This window comes from Aptenodytes forsteri, unplaced genomic scaffold (assembly GCF_000699145.1).
Source record: "Aptenodytes forsteri isolate BGI_AS27 unplaced genomic scaffold, ASM69914v1 Scaffold137, whole genome shotgun sequence".
Taxonomy (NCBI): Eukaryota; Metazoa; Chordata; class Aves; order Sphenisciformes; family Spheniscidae; genus Aptenodytes; species Aptenodytes forsteri.
The window spans coordinates 3,406,449-3,423,624 of record NW_008796221.1 but is presented as its reverse complement, the minus strand read 5'-3'; the positions used below and the strand labels follow the sequence as shown (position 1 = coordinate 3,423,624).

Below are 17,176 nucleotides of genomic sequence, written 5' to 3'. Positions count from 1 at the left end.
TGCTCATCACTGCATCTGCATTCATCTCCTGTAAGTGATGTTGTGTTGCTGGAGGATATTATATTCAGAAAATTAAATCTAAAATTTTGTGTCTGTTGGAATCTGTAGGAAACAAAAGGAAATAAATGTCACCTTCTGTAAGGAATAGCCAGGATAGGTGCCCTCTGGTGAGTGATATGAAAGAATTTGCTCCTCTAAAGCATTTGTGTGGGAAGACTGTGGTCTGACATTTTTTCCTTATGGGGTTGCTGTGTACTGGATACTGCCCTTCTCTTTAAGTCCGTGATGAAAGGCTGTGTGTGTCCTGTTCTTATCCCTGTCTCCGGACTCCCCTTCTGCCTGAGAAATTTAGATAAATGCGATCAATACTGACACCTCTGCCACATGGACATGCTACCAGTGAGCTCCTCATGGGGGAACCGTGGTGGACAGGCAAGGAGACCAGGTGAGAGCCTGGTGAGCTGGCCTTCACCCACCTTCCCTCTGCAGACTCAGGGCAAGACAAGGCTTGTGAGCAGAGCCCCAAGCCCCACGTCTTACTCCTGTAAAGCTTTGCCTTAAGTCAAATCCCATTAATAAGCTGTCTGGATGCTTTCTGCTCTGGGCTGACACAGAATTCTGACAGCAGTTCCCGTGAGCGGCTTTTGGGGCTGTGTTTCCTACAGTTAGAGTGCCGCTACCGGAGACAGGAGTCTTACCGTGCACTCCCGGCTGCGCAGTCCATTGCTGGGGATGATGATATAGTCATTGCTGCTACCCTTCTCCTGCAATGAACACAAGAAGTTGTGGGTTAAGAAATGGATTGCTTCTTTTTTTCTTTTTTTCCTTTTTCACATTGAAGAAGGTCTTGCTCTTTAAATCTCTGGAACATGCTTGGGAAGTTGACCTGGAAGGAAGGAAGCTCTCACTTGTCAGCCCTTTATGTTCCTTGCCAGTCTCCAGGTCAGTGCAGAAGAGCTGTGCCAGTTCAGCTAAGCGGGATGAGAGAGTTTCCAGGTGAGTAGCATTCTGGGTTTAGTACTTTCAAACAGATTTAACATATGCGGGCTCCTTTCTTGCTCTTGGTTTAAGAACACTCCTAGAAAGGCCAACACCAAATTTGGCTGTACTGATTTATCTGCACTACTTTAGCACTGCTTTTGAAGGTGGACAGGCCTGGGAAGTCTACATGCAAGCAGCATCAAGTCTGCCCTGCAAGAGTCGCTGCAGCGTATGCAGCAGTCCCCGCCGGATGGGTGACAACAGAGGACTGCCGATGCATGGGCTGGGATTTTACCCCCGCACCACGCTCTTCCCAGGGAGGTGGCTTCAAGTGAAGTCCATGGCCAGGCCAGTCTCCAGTGGGAATTATTCACTCCTTTCACTAGTGGTTTGCCAGACATCTGGACCAGGGACCACTCTTACTCTCCAAATTTATTGGAGACCAGCTGAGTTTTAATCATTAACTTTTTAAATATAGACATGGTATAGAGCACATGGCTAGCTATGCAGAGCACGCTTGGGTGCCTGTGAGTAATATCAAGGCACTAAAGTAGCAAAAGATAAAAACTGTAGTGTTACCTTGGCGAGCTTTAATTTGGGGGAGCTGGCTATGTCCTTCTTCAGCAAAATGTGTAAAACTGCATCGTGAATGGTGAGGAAAAACATGGATGGCTTGATCTCCTCATCAAAAAATGCACATCTCTCCAGTTTGTCCAGGAAGCCCTCTGTGGGGGAAAAAAAACAAAGCACAAAGTGACCTGTGGGCCTTGAAAACGAGGAAATAGTGTATCCACTGATTGAACACAGGAATTTCTGGTATACTGCACTGTTTTACTTATTAGAGCAGATGACTTGTTCTTTACTGATGTGGAGACGATGGGGTATAAATGCCCATCAGTACCGCCCTGCTTGATGCCAGGCAGAAGGGAATTTGAGCTCCGTTTTTCATTTAATGTCTAACCCAGGCTGCCCGATAGTGGGTCTCGCAGCCCAGAGCTGTACAGCACAGCGGTGGCCGTAGGTAAAATGAGCTGTCGTGCGTGGTCCCAGCCCGCTGGGGACAGCATGGGAGGGATGACACCTCTGCTCAGCTGGATCTGTTCGCTATCCAAGACTGGAAGGTAAAACTGGGGTGATGCTCTGCAACCATGCTCGGTGGTGGACGGGGAAGGCAGTGGGACGAGGCATCTGCGGTGATGCTGACGGAAAGGCAAGTACTCACCATGTGCCCCGGCAATGTAAATGTCGATGTCGATCCGGACAAATTCTTTCAAAGTCTATTAAACCAAAAAGAGGCACCATTTAGATACTGCTATTTTTGCTGATAGCAGCCATTATGGTGATTAGCCACAGCAAATAAACAAACCACTTTAAGATCTATGATGGTAAGCAGCTCTAAACTCAAACTCTGCTGCACCTAGAGGCAGGATGGCCTCTTCACATGGCAGTGGACTGGGATGACTGATCCTTTTGAAAAGGGGCAGTATTAAATACATTTAGCCCACAGTGAAAAAGATATTCTTTCGTAAATTGTACGGCTTTATTGTACCTACTTGACACATGATGAAACTAAGACTCCAAAAGGTTCTGGGGAGATTTTTACGACTGGGAATTTGAGCAGAACTACAGTTCCCACTGACATGGCGGGTGTTTAGTTCCCATGGAAACAGATTTACACACCCTATGTGGGTCTAGATAGTTAACTTTAGCTACTACTGTTTGAAAATGTTGTTCTTACTGCTTTGTTCAAGGTCATCCTGGGAACCAAGAGCAGGAGCAGAAATGAAACTCCAATGCTCTAACTCCCAGCCTGGTGTTTAAAGCTGTATTTCATATGTTCATTTCTGTCAAGCTTCCCAGAATGTTACCAGGTGAAGAAGGGGTGCCACAGCCAACACTCTAATTCCAAGAAAATTTAGGTTGATTATTTAATCCATTTCCTAAACATTTTCTATGGAAAATGTACATTAAAATTCACATAAACTCAAAGGTTGCCGTTGACTTTCCAGTCCATATAGGAATACCTTTAAGAAGCAGGCTAGAAACACAGAATAGAATCACAGAATGGTTTGGGTTGGAAGGGACCTCTAAAGGTCATCTAGTCCAACCCCCCTGCTGTGGGCAGGGACATCTTCAACTAGACCAGGTTGCTCAAAGCAGAATGGTTTTGCCCTTTAAAGATCATCCAGTCCAACCCCCCTGCCATGGGCAGGGACATTCAACCTGACCTTGAACACTTCCAATGACAGGGCATCCACAACTTCTCTGGGCAACCTGTTCCAGTGTCTCACCACCCTCATCATATTATATCTAATCTAAATCTATCCTCTTTCAGTTTAAAACCATTGCCCCTTGTCCTGTCACTACAGGCCTTGGTAAAAAGTCTCTCTCCATTTTTCTTATAAGCCCCCTTTAGGTACGGAAAGGCCGCAATAAGGTCTCCCCAGAGCCTTCTCTTCTCCAGGCTGAACAACCCCAAATCTCAAGTCTTTTGTGATAGGAGAGGTGTTCCATCCCTCTGATCATTTTCATGGCCCTCCTCTGGACCCGCTCCAAAAGGTCCATGTCTTTCCTGTGCTGGGGCCCTAGAGCTGGACGCAGTACTCCAGGTGGGGTCTCACCAGAGCAGAGTAGAAGAGCAGAATCCCCTCCCTCGACCTGCTGGCCACGCTTCTTTTGATGCAGCCCAGGGTACGATTGGCCTTCTGGGCTGCGAGCGCACATTGCCAACTCATGTCCAATTTTTCGTCCACCAGTCCCCCCAAGTCCTTCTCGGCCGGGCTGCTCTCAATCCCTTCATCCCCCAGCCTGTATTGATACTGGGGATTGCCCCTACCCAGGTGCAGGACCTTGCACTTGGCCTTGTTGACCTTCATGAAGTTCACATGGGCCCACTCCTCAAGCTTGTCAAGGTCCCTCTGCATGTCATCCCTTCCCTCAAGCGCATCCCTCAAGTGTAACTACATTCATATGTTTTTCTTTCATATGATCACTGCTTGCCTTGTGAATTAGAATTACCTTTTGGAGGACTCTCATGGCAGAAAAATCAAGGAAGGACACTGCTGAGAAATCCAGAATGATGCTGTGGATGTCGACCTGGGGCACAGTGATGCCGGGGGGGAGGTCAGCACCCCAGTCGATCTGAATGGGCAAGTCTGTCATGTTGGTGGGCTGGTCCAGCTCCTCTATCCTGTTGTTGTCTAATTCTTCATCTGACTCGTGAGTATGGTTAGCCATGCAAATCAATCCTTTCTGTGTTGACAGAGAAAAGTGTCGTAATTAATACTTCTTTTTAAGACCCAGCCAGGGTAGTAATGCATCTTACGTAAGGGCGATAGTGGTGGCAATGCAAAGCTGATGTACCCATGAGATGGAGCAGGACCCACCTGCACTTTACACTAGAAAAAGTTCTGCGTCTCCCACATCTGGAGAAGACTGGAAATGTTGGCTTTCCTCTCATCAATCATTTAATCATCATCATCATAATCAGTTAATGGTGCCCTTTTATTGTTCCCTGAAATCAACAAAAAGCCTGCAGGATTTGGGCTGAGAGAAAACCAGCTTTATCCTACCATTAATGCAGCATGAACATCACCTCTGTGGGATCTAGTCTTGCCATTTGATGCCAAACAAAGCTCCAGTGGGGACATACAAGCTCTGCCCATGGTAAAGCTATAGGTCTCTTACTGTGAGAGCCACTTAAAATCTTATTTTTGAAACATATTTATGTCATGAAGTGGCAACTTGGGGAACAGCATATCTAATTAGGACAGGAGGCTGTGAGGCAGTTCTCTGCCACTTCAAGCCAGGGACCTGGTTGCTTAACCCTCCTGGGTGGAGTTGCCTTACATACGGGTGTCACTTGCAGCTCTCCTTTCTTCAGCATTTTTCTGATCTTCCTTAGAGCTTTATTGCGTTTCCTCAGGACTCTCAGTGGGTTGAAGCCGACCTGCAGAAACATCACTTTGAATAATTAAAAAAACCCAAACCCAGTGACACCAGGGGAAGGACACAGTGTCTCATATTTTTTCTTTACAGTCATGATGAGCATGGTTTGGACTTGATGCTGCCTATCACTTTTCACCAATTCAAGCAAGGGCTCTTTTTCCTGGTTGGGAAGACGTCTACAGGTATGACTACAAACAGGCAGGCCCATCTGTGCTAGCTTTAGGACACCAGCATGGACAGCATTATAGCAGTGACGATGCTGTAGCACAGGCCAGTAACTCCAGCAGGCTGGTACAGTGCTGGCTAGCCCAGAGCTTGTCCTACTCATCTTCGTTATGAGACGGCTACCAAGAGCAGAGAGCTCATAGGTTGTATCTGCTCTGTGCCACCTGACTGCAGTATGGGTCCTATACACATCGTTTTGTTTTCTTGAAGAAGAAAAACAAAGTTAATCATGCTGGCTGTGTATGTCTCTCGAACCTGTTAGCTGGTTTTAACAAAATAAGTTGGCAGGTAAATTAGGCTAATAAGGGTTACAAAAATGCTAAATTCCTGCGAGTCTTCTGACCCGTCTATCTAGTGGGCGGAGGAGGGGGGTGTTAGAAGTGCCCGTATTTGTAAAGAAAGAGAGTGGTGTGAGCATCTGCACTCACAGAAAAAAACCTTCAGGCTCTTCTGAGGTGAAAGCCAAGCATGTAGAGACCCAAACGTGCTGGATTCCCTGGCTCCTCTGCCAGTTTCACTCCCTCATGTAAACAATGAACTTCTCATTACCAATGCTCAGGGTAGCCACTGCTTATTGACTCCCACTTAAGAGCAGCAGGAAGGGGAGGTTATGGGTACAAGTTCGGTTCAGTCTGGGATGGTGGGCCTCTCTGGCACGGTGAGGACTCAGGGGTCCTGGCTTTCCATGCTGGTTATGGAAAGACTGGCTGCCTTCGCCCAGTTTGTCATGGAAGAAATTAAGACCTCTTTGACAGCATGATTTCATTCAGCTTTTCTTCTGACTGTTGACGTTACATTCTTTGGGGCAAGATGAGTAAACTAACATTTATTGGGTGTAAATAATATAAATGCTAATAAAATAAAATAATGTCCCTTTATATTATCTGTGTTTGCAGTACTTTTTTCTAAAGGAATTAAAATATATGTATGTTCATTGTTATGGTATAAGTTCAGCACGAGTCAGGCTGTTCTCAGAGGTATGTGCATATATGTGGGATTACAGTAGTGGAAACTATTTTAATACTTCATGAAAAATTAATCTTTGAACTGTAGACTGACTGCATATATAGTAATTATTGGGAAATTGTATTCACCCTTAACGTGTCATGCAATTCATATGTTCAGAATGACAGCCCCCAGACACTTACAGCAGTGATGAGTTTCTCTCTGAAGAATTCAATATTAGCGAAGAAGATAGGAGATGAGCATCTGAAAATCTTCACTCCCTCTGGCTCATAGATCTGTACAATGAAGCAAAAGTGTCAGTAATGATGTCTGCTGTAGAAACACAAATGCAGCAGGTAATAAAAGAAACATTTCTTACATCAGTGTAATCCTTCCTGTTTCTGTAGATGTTACTTCTCCCAACATTAACCAAAACGGTGCAGCTTGGACTGCAAACAAACACAAAACACACACACACACACAACTGTTTGTAACCCTTACTGAAACCTGGCAGAAGGGAAGGATCAGAGAAAGCAACCTCAGCTGCGGTGGTAGACTGAAGCGGGACCCCACATCCAAGGGTTTATGCCTGTAAATGATTTTTCCATACACGGTTGCTGGACTGACTGAGGCATGGGGCTGTTGGCCTTCTCTATACAGGGGGAGTTAATTTATAACAGGAGGCCCTGAAATATCTTCGCGTCCAACAAGTACTCACATCTGGGAGCGGATCACCACGGTCAGCAGCTGGAATGCCACGGCGGTTGCTAGCCCAATATCCAGGCCAAGAAAAACAGCAGCTAAGAAAGTCACCACCCATATAACCTGTAACGAGCAGGTGGATGGCAGCGGTTATGAGCGTGTCAAGGACCTGGGTTGTGAGCCCAGGGTGGGAGCAGCAACAGATCTCAGATCTGGTCCAGGCTGTCCATCTGCCTTTGGTGAGGGGTTTCATGTTTCCTAGGTTTTTTTTTCTTGTAAAACAGGGCCAGACTCACCGACTAGCACCAGAGAGTGTTTCTAGGGATAACAATTTCTATACAATAAAAGCTTAGAATAATAGAAGTGTGGATATTCTATAGGTGGTTCACTAAACGCTCAATAAAAATCCAGCAGAAAGGCACGGTTATGAGTAAATCAAGATCCAGGTAAAGTTGAGAGCTGTAAATGTGCTTTAGGTATCAAAGTAGGCAACTGTAGGTGCTGTGAATGTACATGACCAATAAGCACAAATGACTAGATAATACTGAGTATTTTTAAATCTCAGATCTCAAAGCATTTTCACGTGGTAAACGACTGTTTGGTTGCTGGGAAAACTGAGGCCTGGAACCATTTGGGAACACAAGGAATTGGCTGATGAGGAAGCCAAGAGCCTAAATTTTCTGAGTGTTAGAGGTAAGCAGTCCTGCCCACCAGCCACAAGCTTTGCCATTTGGAATAAACCTTTTAAGCCATGGTCACCACTTGTTTTTTTCTTGTGTAACCTCCACCTAACGTGCTGCGTGAGTGTGAGAAAGTGTCCCTGAATGTGTAGCCAATGCAGTGAGTATTTAGACATTTTCTGTAACTTCTTTCTATATTTGATTTATATAATGAACTGTATTTGAATAGATTTTGATTAAATGGATGAAAATTAACATTGCCAAGAGAAGTTAGGAGAGAGAATTGACTCAAAATAGGTGGGACAAAATGGAAAACGTGAGCAAGGGGTATAAGAGTAAAAAAGGCATGCCACTATTGTACTTTCCATTTAGTGCAGTAAGGCAGGTATAAAAATAAAGATAACCTGTAAGTGAATTTGCATAATAGATGACTTTCCCAGACTGCTTCATTCCTGAATGCTTGTGAGACTCAACTTACACAGTCATACTTGTCCTTTCTCCATAGGATGCCTACTTCCTTGAACTGCATGAGCATTCCTTTCAAGTTGCCAAGAGCCAAAGATGCAAGGACTGACTGTTAAAAAGACCGAAATACATGTTGAATTTTAAAGCAAGCAAAGCAAATGTTGAACATTAAGACTTAGAAGGTCATACAAATAGGGCCAAAGTGCAGCTGAAAGGCCAGGCAGCTCCTCACGGTGTGTCACTGTTGTGAGTCGGGATGCCCCATCCATCGCACTGGAACCTCCCTAGCCGTGGTGCAGCGCAGGTGTCTGACTTGAGGCTGCAAATCCCACTTATTTTTGGCACCTAAAAGCTGGTGCTGTGATGTTTGGTGTTTGGGCACCTGCGTTCCCTTTGAGGGACCAGGTATAGTGGTCCTCTCTGTCATGATCTGGGAAGAAGAACCGAGCTTTGCAAAATCCTGTTTGGCTCCCACTGAAACCTATGGACACTCCCAGTGACTCCTAGAGCAGCCCTGTCTTTGGCAAGCAGGAGGAAGTGCTAGGTGAAACCAGTGAATACCTTCTGTAATGGTGCCAGGAGAAACCCAATGCCCAAGATCACAATCAAGACGATGACAGCTGAGATAATGCCAGCAATCTGCATGAGAGAACAATTCCACCATGTATAAGTGCCCAAAGGCATTATGGTCATCCAGGAAGAAAGAGAGTTTTCTTGCATTAAATTCCATTGTGATCTGTTTTCTATACCTGTGTTTTGCCTCCTGTGCTCTCCTGCACACCTGATCTTGACAGAGCAGTGCTGGAGGCAAATCCTTTGAATGATCCACCAACTATATTACCCAGCCCAAAAGCAATTAGTTCCTGAAATAAAACCAAAAGAGGTTGTTCTTAAAAGCTAGTTCATGACAGTTATTCACAAGGCAAAGTATTCCTAAAATGACTTACTGCCCGTTGACAAATGCACTGTATTGACTTCTGTGTTATACACCTACCTGGTTGCCGTCTACTGGGTAGTCATGCTTGATGGAATACACTTTAGCCACGGAGAAGGCTACTGCAAACCCAACGATTGCGATGGAAATGCTGTCGCCAATACAGTTTTGGAGGACACCTACATCAGGTGCAACAGGCGCTTGAAATCTGAAAGACAAAAAACTCTACTCGTTAAGGATATGCCCAAGGAGACAAGTTGTCAAGCAAGTGAGCAAGGCAGTGGTCCAGCTCATACTGTCTTAGCTGAGCACTTTGGTGAGGTGCAACACATAATTGCGGATCTGAACCCTGTAAAACTTTGGGGAATCCTTGATCGGGACAGGGACTCTGTTTATCCGCACTGGGCTCAGTTTGTGTCTCAGCAGGTTCATTTACTTGGCCAGGATCAGCCACAGCTTATTTTATCTGAGGTGCATGCACAGTTCTGTCTTCTAGTTATGCATGGATGTAAGATCTGACACAGTGCTGGGCACAGGCAATTTGCACATGGAAGGATTTCACTTCATTGTGACCAAAAAAACCATCCCTGTATGATTCAATGAAGCACTTCAGACAGCTAAACAAATATTTACTAACTCAGGTAATATTGACTAGTCTCTCAGGCTATCTGCTAGATTCTTTAGCTTTACCATTTCCTGCTCCTTTGATCAGGGGCTTTTGCAGATCCTAGGGAGAAACCCCCCCCCCCCCCCCCCCCCCCCCCCCCCCCCCCCGTGACCTGAAATCTCAAGAATGGAGACTCTTGAGCAGAAATAGCTGTTCCTCTGCAAACTTCATCCACTAATACATCCGGGTTTACAAGGGGCAGTCAAGAGTGCCCTGGTGAGTCATTGGGTGCACTCTGCTGTCCTAGTCAGTAAATGTCTTCCTCCCTAACTAAATGTGTGCCTATTAATTCTTTAGGCCAAAATTCTGGCATAGCTGGATATACTCTATGTATGAATATATATTCTCTGTATGGATATACTCCTGGAAGAGCAGACGTTGAGGCCTCCTGAGGATAACAGTGCCTGGGGAGATGCTGGCGGCCGGTCTCAGGGGACCATCGGGAGGACTGTGTGGTGGTGTGGTGGCTTCCCAGGGCTGGTGGTGGCTGCTGAACCATGCATGTACTTTGAGGGAAATGAAGGGATTCAGGAGTGAGTAGCTCAGTAAAAGGGACAAATATTAACCTCCTGCTCAACAGCTGACTTAGAAAATGAAGCATGCAATTATTTCATGTTGCAGTGTATTCTTTGTTGTGTAGATGTGCTCTAGTGAGTAACTTTTATCTATTGAAAGTGTGTCCTCATATTGTTGAGAGTGAAATGTTTATTTACCTACTGAAAGAAGATGAAGCAGATGTTTTTAATCAAAAAGCAGAGCTGAACCAATTTAGCACTGCCAAACTCGAGAGAATATTTTGCTCCACTGGTGAACTTTAAGAAAATTACTTACCCTTCCTCTAGTTTTCCGACAACAGCTACATTAAATTTTTCTTCAAAGTTAACGAAATGGGAAATCAGTGCTGCTAAGACGGTCTGAAAGATAATAAACCCCACCTCCATTAGGCACATTCAAGCAAGAGTATGAAGAAACTATTAAAAACCATTTCCTTCCCTCTCCCACATGCCCTCCAGTCTCATCACTAGTGGCAGAATTATGCCCCAAGTCTGCACATCCCTTTGCTGTTCAGATGTCATTCCTGAACCACCTTACAGGTGTGGGTTTACATTCATAAATCACACGGAGAATATATCAGAGTATCTCACTAACAACAGAGAACATCCCACCCAAAACCAGGTGTTTTCTAACAAGGTGCTGTAATAACTCTGGGGGAAAAGAAGCACCTCCTGCATCTATAGCAACATCCTCCAGGACTTTAGGAGCTTGCTGCCCATGTGAGGCTTCCCCCACCCCACTGCTGCTTGGGGCGTGGGGGGTAAAACCCTCTGCTGCTGGAAGGCAAAACTGTTTTGTGCTCTGCCACAGATGGCCAGAACTTCAGTGGCTGCTTGCAGGTGTGGTGCAGAGGGGCCCCAGCTGTGGGACTGCAGCTGGCTGGTGTCAGAGCCAATATTGTCCAAGGAAAAAATTCATAGCTGATAACATCTTACTCACTACAGATTTATTCAGTTAAGAACAGCTAAGTAGAGGTAAAATATCTCAAAATAGCTCATGAACACTCTCAATTTTTCCTTATAGGTAAAATGATAACCCATCATTTAATGCAGAACGGGAGAAGAAACAGTTAAAAGGCTGCTTCCCATGTCACTATAGTGACGGAGCAATTGCAAAATCAAAGAGAAGTGACTGTTACCACAAGGAGTTCGATTGGGATGGGTGTTGGTAACTTTGCTTTGTATCGATCATTCATTTCTTTCACCACGAACACGATAACCAAGACAACAAGGGATGTGACAAGGTCAGCGATGTTTGTTTTTGTGATCTGGCTGAAAACGCTCTCCAGAGTCTGCAAAATCAGGGAGAAACATGTGGTGCTTTAGAAATAGTAGTGCCCTGGCACAGTAGCACTATCCCTTCCAGAAGGGCCTGTATCTGAATTTCCCTAAGGATTATGGCGGTTGGGATTCATTCCCTGCGGCATGATGTGGATTGCAAGCCCTGATGAATGTGCATGTGCCTCATCCAAACGATGAAAGCATCTGTGAAAGACCCTTTCCACTGGCTCTCGACCCTCTCCTCCTGGCCTCCCCCTGAGGGAGGGTCGGAGCAACATGCGTGTGGGATAGGAAACGTGAGCAATGGGAATTACTGAGCAGGTGCCTCTCTCCGCTCCTTCTTCCTGTCCTTCTCCTTCCTCATCCAACAGCTCTGACGGAGCCATATCCACATTAAATATACGTAATATCAGTCCAGTAAAAATGAATAATTAAATGCTCGAGGCAAAGTTGTATGCTTAATTAAAATATGCTAACACACAATAGAAAATATTATCTAATTAGCCCAACGGGGTGTAACTTGGTGTTTGGTAATAAATTTAAAGATTGGTCGTATGCTAATAACACATCTCATATTTTTCTCTTGTGTTTCTTCCTGCTTGGCTGTTTTTATGCTGAGTTCTGTTATTACTGTCTTGTGATATACGGTCAGATACACATCACAGGTTGCAATAGCATTAGCAAATAACGAACACTTAACACTTACATAGACGATGCCAAACGGTTTATTAAATCCAGGGACAGGTAGCTGAAGCATGAATTTCAGCTGAGATACCACAACATGGATAGCCGCAGCAGTCGTGAAACCACTGACTAATGATTGTGATAGATAGATAACGATGAATCCAAACTGGAGAATTCCCAGAAGCAACTGAAATGCAAAATGACCATACATCAGTGGGATTCATTCGTGCTTTTAAGCAAGCTCTGCAACAAAGAGAACCGTATTTAATGGAAACAAAGATTTTCACCTAATCCCATACATCCAGTGCTTATGGAAAATACTGTCACCAGACTTGCAATAAAAGTCAAGATTTAGCAACAAGGGGCATAAGACTAATAAGAATAATTGCTAGACCAGTTAAAATCTGTTCCTATTTTATAGCTAAAATAAACATCCTTAGACTTAGGGTTTTTGGTACCCATCTTTTTACATGGTACCAGTGTTTCATGAAGTACAAACATGTTAATATATTAGGAAGGAAGGAACTGTAGGAATTCTATATTAGGAAGGAAGGAGGAATTGTGTTTTCTGAAAAGAAAAATCAAAATACTTTACTATTATGAGATAGAGCTTTTATTCCCTTGGTGTGTCTGCATCATTCACATTACTCTCACAACTACTTTTTTCCTATCCAGCAGATGATTGGTTTTTGCCGTAGGTGGGGTGCAGCTGTGTGGGCTGTAGGCTCAGGTCTGGGTGAAACCAGGGATTTCATAGCATGAGTCAGCGCCTGGTCACTTGGAGGGGGGCGGATATCTTCTAATCAGTGAGCCAAGGTCAGTTACGTGGGAAGAGGATTACTTTGGTAACTACACCAGCAGAAACCAAAGGGGAAGGCCATCCATCTATTCATGTACATGCATATAGACGCATGCAGGCACACATACATATGTTTACCAACCTGAAAAACCCCAGAAAGGAAGGTTACAGATGCAGCTACCATCACCCTCTCTTCATTTATTGCTGAGATATTTGTGGAAGTGCCATTTCCAGCACTGTCATCGGGGACCAGCCTGACAACAGCTCCTCCCACCATCAGGCTCAGGACGGGGAAGGGACCTGAGCAACACAAGGCATTCATTAGACCTGAGAGGGCAGTGTGTACTTCTTCACCAGCAATGAGGGCGGTCGGTGCGCCTGAACTTACCCACTGAGATATGTCTAGATGTACCAAAGATAAAATAGACCAGAACAGGGAAAAATGCTGCATAGAGTCCATAACCAGGGGGGATGTTCACCAGCAAAGCAAAGGCGAGACCTGCAAAGACAGAGACCCAGGGAAGGTGATGTGTGTGTGTTACAGGCTGAAGCCAGCAGTCCCTTTGCATCTCCTTGCAAGCTGTGTCAGAGCACACATTTCCCAGAGGTACCTTGCAGGACAGCCACGAGCCCCGTATTGATGCCAGAGATGATGTCACTCAGGATCCACTCCCTGAAGCGGTACACTGGCAGCCACGAGACGATGGGAAACAAACCCAAGGCAATTTTTTTGACCCTTTGTGGGGAGCAGCTGTAAAGACACAAGAGGACAGAGCTTTGTCAGTGAATGGCTCGACTGAGTCACAGCCTGTCTTCGGAGGGGAAACAAAGGTGGAAGGATTCAGGTTCAGGCTGACAGAGGTCAAAATCTCACCCAGACACAGCCCTGATCAACCTGCTCTGCCAGCTGTGCTTCAAGGAGGACCCGTTGGCCTCCAGATGTCCCTTCCAACCGAAATTTTCATAGAATCATAGAACCATAGAATAGTTTGGGTTGGAAGGGACCTCTAAAGGTCATCTAGTCCAACTGCCCCTGCCGTGGGCAGGGACATCTTCAACTAGATCAGGTTGCTCAGAGCCCCCTCCAACCTGACCTTGAATGTTTCCAGGGATGGGGCATCCACCACCTCTCTGGGCAACCTGTGCCAGTGTTTCACCACCCTCAGCATAAAAACATTCTTCCTTATCTCTAGTCTGAATCTACCCCCCTTTAGTTTAAAACCATGACCCCTTGTCCTGTCGCAACAGGCCCTACTAAAAAGTCTGTCCCCATCTTTCTTATAAGCCCCCTTTAAGTACTGAAAGGCCGCAATAAGGTCTCCCTGGAGTCTGTGCTGCCAAGTGCCCAGGAAAAGAGAAGCTGCCTGGGATACAACTGTAGGAAGACTTCTAAGGGTAACAGCAGCTAAAATTCTTTAGAAAAATCTGACATTGCATTTGGTTAATGAGTTTTCATTTGCTTTGTGGAATCTGAGATGGAAGTTGTCAGGATGGACTTCATGCTGTGTGAGAGCGGCGGTTCAGGCTGTTTCTCAGATCCATATTTTAAAAAAAATAAAAAAATCTCCTTACCGAAAATATAGTTTCAGGTGACCCCAAAAGGATTTATGGTATCTGTGCAATTTCTCATGCTCTTCATTGAACAAATTCTCCGAGTACACAGGTCTGGCTACAACATAGTGGTTGCCCACAGGTTCAACCATTTCTCCTGAAATGTCAGCCGAGGATGGCAACTCGTGTGTGCTTCTCTCTGGACTTAGTCACTTAAAAACCTGAAATGAAGAACGGGGTTAGCTCCTTAGGCTCTGTGGGGGCGGGTAGCCATAGCATAGATGAGTGAACTCCAAACTGAGCATTACCACCTTTGAAGATCAAAAGAGAGATGGCTGAGACACCCGCTTCACTTTGCCAAGGTGATCTCCTGCCCTCCTCCTCCTCCCACTGCAGGGTGCTATTTCGTTGGAGCATGAAGTATTTCTTTCTAAAGATGCAGCCAAAAAGCAGACAAGATGGATTTTGAGCTAATTTATCTCCAAGTCAGCCGTCTATGACTGAAAACTGCCTCCCTCAAGGGAGACTAATTCCTTAAAGAACAAACAAGTAGATCCCAAGTGGTTTCTCTTTATAGCACCACTGGGAGGGCTGGGAGCTCGCCGGAACCCACCAACATCTGAGGGGAAAGGCAGAGCCAAGGCAGGGCTCAGCTGTCCTCTCTTGGACTCAGAGACAGCGCTGAACCTTTTGGTTTGGGTCTGTGTGATGAGGAGGTTAGGCTCAGTAGTAAAAAAGCACAGTGTTGCTGCTTGTTAAGTTATTTGTAAGATTTATTTCCACAGGTTGTCTGGACTGCTTCTCCTCTGTTTCATGCTCACAAACAGAATGAACCTAATATCTGACCTAAATACTATTTTCTGCCATGTCCCAACCCATGTTCACATGTTTGTGCTGAATAGAAACTGTCCTTGGTCACTCCAGAAATGACCCTCGAAGCCCGCATTACACATGAGAAGGTTCAAGATTCGTTTCAGTCGATAACACTGGGTATTTTGCAGCAATTAATTGATGCCGTCACTGTGCTGCCCACTGTGCTGTTACATTTCTCTCAATGCCTCACATTCTTCCCACGTTAAATTCACCTAAATAAATATATTATCTAAAAACATTTCTCTCTGTTAAATATTTACAGTACTGGTCCTAGACAGGAGCTGTGGGATTTGCTTTTGGTAGACAGAGTTGGACTAGATGATCATTGTAGGTCCCTTCCAACTGAACTATTCTATTCTATTCTATTCTATTCTATTCTATTTGATTCTATTTTCGACTCAGAGGTGAAGATGTACTGTAGGATGCAAAAAGTCTTTTGTGACGCTGATAATAGAGTGTTTCTCCACGTTTTCTCTCCCCTATCAATTTCAAATGCTCCTTAGTGCTTCGGTGCTTGCTGATGGTGTTATGAGAGATGCCCAACCAACGCTAGTTCCTCCCCCAGGTCTGTCGCCTGACTCATGCTAAAATAACCTACGTGCATTTCTAATTCAGCCTTGTGTGTACTCAATATTTGGAGATATCATAGGACAGATTTTCAAGTGGCACAAAGCAGTTTGCATCGTTATGAACAGATGGAAAGCTTTTTATCTATGAAAAGTTTGTCATTAAAATGTGAATCCCATCCTGAAACTTTGCTACAGTTCAGGGCCCATTACTGACCTATTTCAAATGATTTAATTTTAGTTTCCTCCTAGTTCATTCTGGGGAAATTCATGGATGTGTAGAAGTCCAAATAATGTCAGATGAACCTCTTAGATATGGTGTTTTTGTTGATATACTATTTTTCCACAAAGGATTCACTATTTTGGCAATGGGTTAAACATTTTTACCATCTGTTTTAACTTAAAAAAAATAGATCTGTAATATTTTCCAAAAATTGGTGGGTAATTATTCTAACAGACTAATACTCAAAACCTAAGCTCATTCAAGACCCTGATCCAAAGTCAGTTAAAATCATACTCCAATGTCCCTCTCTCTGTTGGGATCAGAGCTCCAAGCCTGAGGCTGATGAAATTTCAATGAAAAAATTGGTTAATTTAGTTCTTTCTCTGAAAAATCTCGATGTACTTAGATTTGCAGGATGAAAATGTCTATCAAAAATTCTAGAATTGCTCTGTTTCCTAGTCTGCATATCAGTCTTTTAGACTTCACGTGCAGAGAGGAATATTGCTGAAAGCCTGTTGAATAGTTTTGTTCATTACATTGTAGGGCACAAGATGTACTATTTGTACCCTTTGAAGTGTTCATAAGCCATAAAAATAAAAGAAGTCCATGGGTTACTCTTTCATTTCAAATTTTGCCCAGTGCTGCAGCTGCTGTAGCTTTTCTGAGTACTTCAGTTGTCACTCCTGCCCCTTGCCCAGCCTTTATTCTTTCCTCAGGCCAAATTTAATGCCCCAATCTCAGGGAATGTACAATATGCCTCTTTACAACTCTCCCAATCTCTTTTGGTTTGTTAGTGGTGGTCTTGTTGAAGGTGTAAGTATTTCGCATATGTTTTTTCCTTCCTGATAGGAACCCCAATTTACTGACTCTACTCCAGGTTAGCTTTGGGTCGATGGCTTAGAGCTGCAGAATGAGACCTGGAGCCTTGCTCCGAGGGTCTTGTCAAACTGAACTGTAAGTCAAGCTGAGCGTAAGTCTGCTTTAAAGACTGTGGTGCCACATGGCATTACTCAAGTTAAGTTTAACCAAGCCAGCCTGAGCACCTGAAGTGCGGTGTGAGGTGCCTTCAACCTGTTTTCTGGCAGGTAAATGAGACCC

The 17,176-nt window shown here is 44.6% G+C and overlaps 1 protein-coding gene across 1 annotated transcript; it reads right to left on the bottom strand.

Moving 5' to 3' along the window:
* Window positions 1-237: 237 nt before the first annotated feature.
* Window positions 238-14,568, bottom strand: SLC26A3 (solute carrier family 26 member 3). The gene is made up of 20 exons (XM_009289089.1): window positions 14,438-14,568; window positions 13,477-13,616; window positions 13,254-13,364; window positions 13,008-13,165; window positions 12,089-12,253; window positions 11,241-11,393; window positions 10,379-10,461; window positions 8,941-9,088; window positions 8,696-8,809; window positions 8,508-8,585; window positions 7,960-8,055; window positions 6,818-6,924; window positions 6,479-6,548; window positions 6,303-6,395; window positions 4,835-4,930; window positions 4,000-4,233; window positions 2,204-2,258; window positions 1,561-1,706; window positions 699-761; window positions 238-339 (listed from the first exon to the last, which is right to left on the bottom strand). The coding sequence occupies exons 1-20, from the start codon at window positions 14,566-14,568 to the stop codon at window positions 238-240; spliced, it is 2,343 nt and encodes a 780-aa protein (XP_009287364.1).
* Between the last annotated feature and the right edge of the window lie 2,608 nt (window positions 14,569-17,176).

Bases quoted from the DNA above. Each gene is read 5' to 3' on its own strand.
- SLC26A3 (XM_009289089.1), bottom strand. From the start codon at position 14,568: ATGGTTGAACCTGTGGGCAACCACTATGTTGTAGCCAGACCTGTGTAC. The intron at 9,089-10,378 runs GTAAGTAATTTT...TTTGTCTTTCAG, and splicing joins GTCGGAAAACTAGAGGAAGG to ATTTCAAGCGCCTGTTGCAC. The intron at 340-698 runs GTAAGACTCCTG...TAAATTTCTCAG, and splicing joins TGCGCAGCCGGGAGTGCACG to GCAGAAGGGGAGTCCGGAGA.